The sequence below is a fragment of the Pelophylax lessonae genome (genome assembly GCF_965119305.1).
Source record: "Pelophylax lessonae genome assembly, chromosome: 11".
Lineage (NCBI taxonomy): Eukaryota > Metazoa > Chordata > Amphibia > Anura > Ranidae > Pelophylax > Pelophylax lessonae.
Genome location: NC_138778.1, coordinates 53,420,411 through 53,430,845, shown reverse-complemented (window position 1 = coordinate 53,430,845; position 10,435 = coordinate 53,420,411). Strand labels below are relative to the sequence as shown.

The 10,435-nt window shown below is 42.8% G+C and overlaps 1 protein-coding gene across 1 annotated transcript in view; it reads right to left on the bottom strand.

Annotated features, from left to right (window-relative positions):
• Positions 1–1,930: 1,930 nt before the first annotated feature.
• Positions 1,931–10,435, bottom strand: part of GSS (glutathione synthetase) — a 55,298-nt gene continuing 46,793 nt past the window's right edge. Inside the window, exons 11-13 of the mRNA XM_082271693.1 lie at positions 6,962–7,043; positions 4,820–5,009; positions 1,931–2,183 (exon numbers count right to left, since the gene is read on the bottom strand). Of these exons, the coding sequence (XP_082127819.1) occupies positions 2,060–2,183; positions 4,820–5,009; positions 6,962–7,043 (396 nt within the window). The 3' untranslated portion in view covers positions 1,931–2,059. The remainder of the gene's footprint in view (positions 2,184–4,819; positions 5,010–6,961; positions 7,044–10,435) is intronic.

Genomic DNA, 10,435 nt, shown 5'->3' with positions numbered 1-10,435 from the left:
GGCCAATGTCCGATCGGCCGGTTTTCGGCTTGTTAGTATGATGCTTCCGACAACCGACTGCGACTTTTTTCGGCCAAACAAAATCTGGTGTGCATGCTATAAATTTTTTGTTGGCCGTCAACAGAACGGCCGATTTTCCGTCAGTCAGTACAGATTTCGGCAGACAAAAATCAGATGAGCAAGACTGGGCATGCTCACAGAAGAAAAAACACACGGAAAGTTAACCAGCACATGACATCACTTCTGAAGTTGGTTTTTGTTGGCCGATAAAATTCGTGTGCAGTCTAGAGCACATTCAACCAACACAACAACACTGGACAAAAGACGGCCGATCGGTCGGCCAACAATCGCTGCGTGTGTACGAGGCATTACTCCAGTGGTCTTGAAGCCATAATCCCCTTCAGAGCTGGAGGCAGCTGCACAATAACTGCACATACTCAAATGGGGCCATGTGTGTACCATCTTTAATTTAGGAATATGGCCACACAAAGTTGAAACATGGATGGGTGAATTCTAGGTTAGATTAGGGGGTTAGAGAGGGTGGGCTTTTTTTTTCTTTTTTTTGTGTGTTTTCACACGGAAGGAAACCTGTTACAAAAGAATATAGACACCACAATTATAGAGCTATCCTTCTAAAAATGCTAACTTCCTGGCTTTCCAGCTGACAATGTGGCATCAATACTTTGAATCACCGACTCTGAACAGTTACAGTGATACAGAGTTCCTAAATTTAGGTAGCATGTTTTTTTATAAATTCTCTAAGCTCTGTCCAAACCTATTGGCAAGTATGTTACTGTGATAGTATTCAACTACGGATACCATTAGGTGGTGAAGCTTTTTTAATAGAAAAGCAAAGGCTATCTAGTAGTAGTCACATTCAATCTGACTTGTTCTAAAGCATTGAAGATGTTTTATAGCTTGTCCAAGCCACTTCTTCAGTTCTAATGAGTGTCAGGAAAATATACCAACATTTATATCCACAATGATAGCTCAATCCAATTACCAGTAGTTTCCACTAGTACCAAAGTGATTATTACAGGTACCTATAAAATGCTGTCAATTTACGCAGCACTTTACATTTATATATCATACATCCACATCAGTCCCTGCCCTCAATGAGCTTACAATCTAAGGTCCCTAATTAATTTTCATACATACACATACTAGGGCCAATTTAGACAGGAGCCAATCAACCTACCATCATATCACTGTATCCAGAAGAAAACCCATGGGAGAACATGCAGGCTCCTCGCAGGTAGTCAGAGCTGTATCTTGGCCTAGGCCAACAAGGCCCAGGCCTAGGGCGGCACTTTGCAGAGGGCCAGCAAAAAAGCTGCACCCTGCACGAAAAAAAAAAAAAAAAAAACAACCTCCTCCTGGGTCCTGCACGAAAAGGGTCCCCGCCGGCTTGCGCTACACTTTTACTATAGTGCCAGTCTTATGGGGTAAATTGGGCCAGAGGGAAGAGTCCAGGTGGTCAGTGATGAGGCTGCACTGATGAGCAGTAATGAGGCGGCACTGAAAAGGCTGCACAGATGGGCACTGATGAGGCTGAACGTATGGGAACTGATGAGGCTTCGCTGATGGGCACTGATAGACTTTTGGTCTGTGGTTCACAGGTGACAGGGGGTGGGGGGGGTCATAAAAAGTAAGGGGCATGGCCTTTACAGGAAGGGGTGGGTCATATGTAAATTAGGGGGTGCACAAGTTTAGTCAGGCCTAGGGCAGCACAAAGACTAAATACACCACTGCAGGTAGTGCTGTGTTGGGATTTAAACCGATAATCCTGGTGCTCTAGGTGGAAGTGCTGCCTGACTTGTGTACTTTGCCACCATAAGCTAATATGCCATCTCTGAAAAAAGTCCCATTTACTGGAGAGGATTTTAGTCCTTGGATTACAACTATCTGCATGTAACCATGGGGCGTATATAAATGTTCAGTCAGAAAGCAGCAATTAAGGGACATGGATCTTCACCGGAAGGCTGTGAGGGTGTAATTCCTCCAATGACCAGCAGGAGGAAGTAGGCACATTGAGAACTTGTTGTTCCAGATTCACATGCTACACAAGATACGGGTTGTCCAAAACTGCTACCCCAGCCGCTACACCGCCATCTGCATGCTCTGTGGCTTTTGTCCTGAGGAGGTGACCCACTCGCTCATTGAGAACCATCTCTCCAGCTTGCCTAGGATAAAAGAAGAGGTCAACATTCACATATTAGAATGCAACTTATACCAAAACAGGATTGATTCTCGCCAACATTTGTGAGCTCCAAATTATTGGTAGGTCAAAATTAGCATTATTCTGACAAGAAGGTCCAGAAGGAATAAAAAAAACAAAAACAAAAAACTTTCCAATTAAGCACAGATTATATGGCTGCCTTAGAACTGCATCCTGGGACCTGTAATGTTAATGGATCTGTGTCCACTCCCAACACTCCTCCAGTAGTGATGTCACAACCCATCCCTAGGTGCTCTTGTTATCAGCCCTGCCCAGTTTACCTATGCAGACTACTTTTCATCTCCTCATCTTTGAGTAGAGAGGGAGGTGTTCTATAGTCTTATCCTTTGTTGAGAACGCTGCTCGTCCATAGGCACAGTATGGTAGGTGAGTGCTGTCACCCTAAGTCAGAAGTGTGTTACTGGCAGGAACATTAGGGGAAAAGAAAAAAAACAAAAAAAAATGCAGCTGCCATAACTAGAATATAAGAAGTGTTTTGTTGGGTTTATAGACCCTTTTTACTTACAAACCAACATTAGGATTTGCTTTCTAAATAGCCCGGAGGGCCCATTCACACCAGATGCAGTGGGGCTGCGCTGGCATTTCCAATGCAGTCCCAATGCATAGACAGGCAAAATGCCTGGTTTCCCAAGATGTCAGTTCACACCAGTGTTGCTGAAGTACAGTGCCTTGCGAAAGTATTCGGCCCCCTTGAACTTTGCGACCTTTTGCCACATTTCAGGCTTCGAACATAAAGATATAAAACTGTAATTTTTTGTGAAGAATCAACAACAAGTGGGACACAATCATGAAGTGGAACGAAATTTATTGGATATTTCAAACTTTGTTAACAAATAAAAAATTGAAAAATTGGGCGTGCAAAATTATTCAGCCCCTTTACTTTCAGTGCAGCAAACTCTCTAGAAGTTCAGTGAGGATCTCTGAATGATCCAATGTTGACCTAAATGACTAATGATGATAAATAGAATTCACCTGTGTGTAATCAAGTCTCCGTATAAATGCACCTGCACTGTGATAGTCTCAGAGGTCCATTTAAAGCACAGAGAGCATCAAGAAGAACAAGGAACACACCAGGCAGGTCCGAGATACTGTTGTGGAGAAGTTTAAAGCCGGATTTGGATACAAAAAGATTTCCCAAGCTTTAAACATCCCAAGGAGCACTGTGCAAGCGATAATATTGAAATGGAAGGAGTATCAGACCACTGCAAATCTACAAAGACCTGGCCGTCCCTCTAAACTTTCAGCTCATACAAGGAGAAGACTGATCAGAGATGCAGCCAAGAGGCCCATGATCACTCTGGATGAACTGCAGAGATCTACAGCTGAGGTGGGAGACTCTGTCCATAGGACAACAATCAGTTGTATACTGCACAAATCTGGCCTTTATGGAAGAGTGGCAAGAAGAAAGCCATTTCTTAAAGATATCCATAAAAAGTGTCGTTTAAAGTTTGCCACAAGCCACCTGGGAGACACACCAAACATGTGGAAGAAGGTGCTCTGGTCAGATGAAATCAAAATCAAACTTTTTAGCAACAATGCAAAACGTTATGTTTGGCGTAAAAGCAACACAGCTCATCACCCTGAACACACCATCCCCACTGTCAAACATGGTGGTGGCAAGTCAAAGTCCAGACCTGAATCCAATCGATAATCTGTGGAAAGAACTGAAAACTGCTGTTCACAAACGCTCTCCATCCAACCTTACTGAGCTCGAGCTGTTTTGCAAGGAGGAATGGGCAAAAATGTCAGTCTCTCGATATGCAAAACTGATAGAGACATACCCCAAGCGACGTACAGCTGTAATTGCAGCAAAAGGTGGCGCTACAAAGTATTAACTTAAGGGGGCTGAATAATTTTGCACGCTCAATTTTTCAGTTTTTTATTTGTTAAAAAAGTTTGAAATATCCAATAAATTTCGTTCCACCTCATGATTGTGTCCCACTTGTTGTTGATTCTTCACAAAAAATTACAGTTTTATATCTTTATGTTTAAAGCCTGAAATGTGGCAAAGGGTCGAAAAGTTCAAGGGGGCCGAATACTTTCAAAGCACTGTATATGCTAAAAAGGTACCGCATGCAGTTTTTTTTTTTTTTTTTCAGAGCAATGGGTTACAACATGATCCACCACATCACAACCCTGTGTCCCCGTTCACACTAAGGCGACCTACGGCAACCTGTGAGGCGACCATAGGGAAGCTGCGGACCCGTTCTAATAGGAGCGACACAAGTCGCTCCGACTTAGAAAAAGGGTCCGGAGCTTCTTTGGGGCGACCCGGAGGCGACCGCCATAGACTTCAATGTTATGAAGTCCGTGGCGGCCGCTCCGAGGTCGCGGCGCGCTGCTCGCACCGCGACCTCGGAGGTCGCCCCCCCAAGTCGGATCGCAGCAATGTGAACGGGGCCTGTTACAGTGACTAGAACTGTATTGAAATGTAAACAGTACAAAACTGGGCCACACAGTGCACAAGCGGTGTAAACGGGCCCATAGAAAAAAAAAAACATAGGATTAAACAGGCTGCTATAGACAACAGACATTTTCCTATATACTTCATACTTAAACACATACAGATGGAACACTTACCTGACATAAACCCCAAACATGCCCAGCTCACTGATACACTCGGAGATTTGAAGCTGGCCATTTGCTTTCAGAAGACAATTCCTCACTGGCTTAGGCTTGATCTTATCCATCAGAATATACGAGGTGCGCTCCCTGGTGTTTTGAACCTTTTTCAGGACTTCTCTTATCTCATCTCCATAGATATTGTTTCCTGAAACAAGACATGGAATAATTATGGTAAACTGCAGGTAGCACAGTTGGCTTGCTGGTGAGCACTTTTGACTTGCAGCACTGGAGTCCTCAGTTAGAGTCCCAGTCAGGACACTGTCTGCATGGAGAATGCATATTGTCTCTGTGCTTGTGTGGGGGTACTGCGGTTTCCTCCCACATTCCAAAGATGTGTTGGTAGGTAAATTGGCTCATGTCTAAAATTGGGCCTAGTATGGTATTTTACTGAGCATGCCCAAGATGGCTATTTCACCATCTGCCCCATCAGATAAAGCACTTTGAGCCCCTAGGGCAGGGATCCTCAAACTACGGCCCTCCAGCGGTTGTGGAACTACACATTCCATGAGGCATTGTAAAACTCTGACATGCCCAGACATGATGGGAATGATAGTTCCTAAACAACTGAAGGGCCATAGTTTGAAGACGCCTGCCCTAGGGAGAAAAACGCTATACAAAAAAAAAAAAAAAATGAAGGAATTCATTAATAATTAGAAATAAGCCTATAGCACATGCAGCCTGGTGCTGATATTTGCCCAATTTTCAATATCAAAAACTAGTTAAAAAGGAAAGCCAACCTTATTTCTTTCTTTTTTTTATGAACATGTAATAAACATTACAAGACACTGAATGGTGAGAGCTATACATTAACTGAAGAGCACAATAGCAGAAGATTGCTTTGAGGCTATGTTTGTCTGATTGAAATCTCTAATCCATGTGATAGGGGAGAAGTCACTATTGTGATAACTCTGTGGGGTTTATTTACTAAAACTGTAGTGTGAAAAATATGGTGCAGCGGTGGAAGGTTGCCAATCAGCTTCTAACTTCAGTTTGTTCAATTAAGCTTTGGCAAAAAAACAACACCTAAACTGGAAGCAGATTGGTTTATACAAAAAAAGAGAGATTGTGCAGTGTATGGCTAGCATAAGCCTTTGGGGCTGCAGCCATTCAAGAAACCAGAAATGAAGGACAATATTAGAAGTTGATTTTATAACCCAGGTGCAATTCTTCTTTTACAGTTTATTTCCACTTTTGCAGAAACTTTTGAGAAAACCATCACTAGATGTTTGTTATATGTTCCCAGTCACACAGCATATCCAAGAACATTTCTAAAAAAATATTGCCTACCTTTTAGATGTTTCTGAGGAGGAGGCGTCATGGCTGACCGCAAGATTTTCTTTTTTAAAAAACAAGGTTAGATTGAGCCTGTCCCAAGTCTGTCCTCATTATCAAATGCAAAAAACTCAGCCTCTACAAAAAACTCAGCCTCTACATCTTTAACCCTTTGTTAGGACAGACAGTGTTCAAATCTAATTACAAAATGACAGTGAAGATGATATGCCTGCACAGTGCAGACAGGGTTAAGCATGGCAAACACAGCTGCTCAGCCCCCTCTTAAGAGCCGGTTCACAATTAGCGCGACTTGTCAGCCTGACAAGTCGCGCTCCCTTGCGGTCCATTGACCGCTACAGGACCCGTTCTAATAGGAGTGACACAAGTCGCTCCGACTTAGAAAAAGGGTCCTGTACTACTTTGGGGCGACCTCGGAGCGACTTGCATAGACTTCCATTATGTGAAGTCCCTGCAAGTCGCTCCGAAGTCGTGGTGCAATGTAATGCACAAGTCGCCCCCGAAGTATTAAGGAGTCGTGTCGCCTCAGTGTGAACCGGCTCTAAAGAGAAATAGATTGCTTGTTTTTTACCTTGTTGGAAGGTTCAGATTAGAGCATCTGAAAAAGGTAAGTAGTAATATTTTAAAGTTCATGTGATAAGAATGGGGAAATGTAACAAAGTAGGTGTTATCCCAAACTGCAAAAGTGGAAATACAATTTAATTCTAAAAACGATTGTTTTATAACATGCCCCAACATGGCGAGCCTCACAGCAGCCATCAATGGAAGTTCAGTTTGTTGTCCAACCATTCAGAGAAAAATCATCACCTCCTCCTTCTCTTTGTGGCTTTAGCACATATTGTTCTGGGTTGGCAAGAGCAATTTTTACAGTCTGATCCCCTTCTTCACCCTGGGCAAAAAGAGAGGGAAAAAATAAAAATGACAAAAGATAATGGAAGATAAAATATTAACCACTTGCTTACTGGGTATTTATACCCCCTTCCTGCCAAGGCCAATTTTCAGCTTTTATTATGCAGCACTGTACCCAAATGAAATTTATCATTTTTTTCCACACAGACAAAGCTCTTTTTTGGTGTTATTTAATCCCCACTGGGTTTTTTATTTTATTTTTTAGCAAAGAATCTATACTGGGAAAGGTATCCCAAAGAGTGAAACCCACAGCTGGAACCCGAGGTGTACAGGTAGGTGCTGGGGTAAGAAGACATGAGAAAGAAGAAAGACATATAAGTGAAGGGGAGGGGAGAAAGAAAGGAGGGGAGGGGAAAAAACAAAAGTGAGGAGAGGAAAGGGATGGGGGAAGGGGAACAAAAAAAGGGGGGAAAAAAGAAAAAGGGTGGGGAGCTGGGAAAAATGGGGAAAGAAAGAGGAAAGGAAAAACAAATGGAGATGAGGAGAAAAATGGGAGGGCTAGTGGGACTTTAAAGGTACCAGGTAGTTCAAAATAATTTCTGTTATTGTTCTGTGACGGCTGGCCTTACCCCTTTGACTAAGTAATACAAGTACAATAGCTCATATCCGGGCTCTATTTAGATCTCTAGTTACCTATCCTTACCAGGAAGGACTTATCCTCCATTTTTGCAGGTAAAGCCCCCCTTTCGCTCATTTTTCAATCATTTAACGGAGATATAATATACAGCATTTTGGATCATAGATGCACTGTTTGATTTCCATCCCAACAGATCATTACTCCGCTGGGTATTTTCCAACTTGGCCGCCATGTTTGACACCTCCTGCCTTTAACCTTGTTCATTTTGACTATATAAACGTGTCTATCTCAGACACTGAATAAGGTATATATGTTAGGCCTATATATAGGCTTTTCTTTCTTCTTTTTTACCTGGCGGTGGTGGATTTCTTAGCTCATCACACTTACATTCTTATCCCACCCCCTATGCCCCTCCACATCCGCGGGTGAGACGTTTTTTCTGGGGAGCTTTCTATCCAATTGGTTTGGTGGTGGATCTCTCTGTGGTGACGGCCCTGGATGCCCTTTGATGTTCCATATTGGCATGCACTTTATGTTTTTGATGTTATACATATATGTATTTGAATTAATAACAAATGTTTGTTGTCGCTGTATCATACAGGCACTGTACATTGACACATTCTTATTCCCCTGAAGAAGCGGTGCATCACTGCCCGCGAAACATGTCGGGATTGGTTTGATGTTCATCATTGGACCTACTCATCTTCATTATTATTACTGCCTTATGTCTAATACATTGTCCTTTTTGTATATGTCAAAATACTTATATCTATGTTGTATTGTTTGTCTTGGATTTTAAAGATGTTATGTCAATAAATATTTCTAGTTTTTAAACTATGTACTTATTATTTTGAACTACCTGGTACCTTTAAAGTCCCACTAGCCCTCCCATTTTTCTCCTCATCTCCATTTGTTTTTCCTTTCCTCTTTCTTTCCCCATTTTTTCCCAGCTCCCCACCCTTTTTCTTTTTCCCCCCTTTTTTTGTTCCCCTTCCCCCATCCCTTTCCTCTCCTCACTTTTGTTTTTTCCCCTCCCCTCCTTTCTTTCCCCCCCCCCTTTTTTTTTCCCCCCCTTTCTTTTCCCTCCTTCTCTCCCCTCCCCTTCACTTATATGTCTTTCTTCTTTCTCATGTCTTCTTACCCCAGCACCTACCTGTACACCTCGGGTTCCAGCTGTGGGTTTCACTCTTTGGGATACCTTTCCCAGTATAGATTCTATACAGATTAGGGATGTGGTACCTTTTGTTTATAATTCTATAAAACAAACACACTCTTTCAATATTTTTTAGCAAAAAAGAAGACCAAAAATTTTTAACAAACCAAAATACGTTTTTTAGAATGTTATAAAATTTTGCTAACAGGTAATTTTTCTCCTTCACTGATGGGCACTGATGAGGTGGCATTGATGGGCACTGATAGGTGGCACTGATCAGGAGGCACTGGTGAGCACTAAGAGGACCGATGTCCGGTTAACGGCTTGCTTCTTTTCTTTAGGCTCCATTCACACCTGGGCGTTTTTCAGCTGCCAAAAACGCTCAAAAAAAACGTTCCAAAAACGCCCAACAAGTAAAACCCCATTGATTTAAATGGCCCCTGTTCACATCTGAGCGTTTTAACGCCTGAAGCAAAACGCCTGTAGCTGAAATAAGTACATGAGCTTCTTTTTGTGCTGATTACCAGCGTTTTTGATAGATGTCAATGCCTGCCTCCAAAAACGGCTGAAAAAAACGCGCGAAAATGCTATGCTCAAGTGTGAATGCAGCCTTACGCTAACAGCGTAAAAAAAAAAATCAAGTCGGAAAATGGCTTCTGTTTACTTCCGCGATCAGCCGTCATTGGCTGACAGCTGATTACATGGTAAAGAGCTGCTCTGATTGGCCAAGTCACAAGGACTTGGCCATCCCAGAGCGTGTGGGATTCCTGGCATTTTAAGCCTGCGATGTCTTTCGGCTATAGCGTTGGCGCGAAGTGGTTAAGGATACACTTTAAAATAAAAAAATATTAATAAATGCATCATATTTTTGCAGGTAAAAATAAAAAAAAAAAAATGTGCTCACATTTTTTTTTCTTCGGAGGTTGCAGAGCACTGCACCTACAAATCAGCAGATAACAGGTGCAATGCCAGGCTCCTGCAGACTCTCGGTAGAGCTGTCTGCCCATACAAGCAGACAGATACTGAAGAGCAGAAGAATGAATGAACTATGAGGGCGCTCACCAGTGCCCTCGCAGTTTGAGAACTACAAGCCGTCTTCCGTGGTGGCAGACAGGACTTGTAGTTCCTTCAAGAATGAATGATCCAGCTGTGTGGGTGGAGCCCCGCACAGCCGGTTTTTAAATAGTGACAGTGGGTGCCGCCCACTTATGTGCCCCTCCCTCCACAAATCTCAGATTCACAAGCAGGTCTGCAAATAGGTGGCTTCTCCACAGGGATTCATGGAGAAAATGCAGGGTACACACTTCTGGTGGGGGGCGGTCGCTGATCTAATGTGGAATGGATATACATAATATAGGAAGGGTGCTAGGGCTCCAATAAAAGTATTGTTATACTTTGTGGCTTCGTTCACATCTAGGCGCTGCTTTTTTTAAAGGCGTTTTCTAGCGTTTCTGCAGCGTTTTTGTGCAGGTGTTTGGAGTTAACAAGTGACCAATGAAAAGCAGTAAAACTGAAATCTGCCAAAAATGAAGCTTTTGTACTTTGAGTGACGGGTGTTTTGCTTAAGGCGACAGAATGCTCGGAGGTGAACAGGGGCCATTGAAATGAATGGGATTTGTGTTGTTGGGCATTTTTAGAGCTG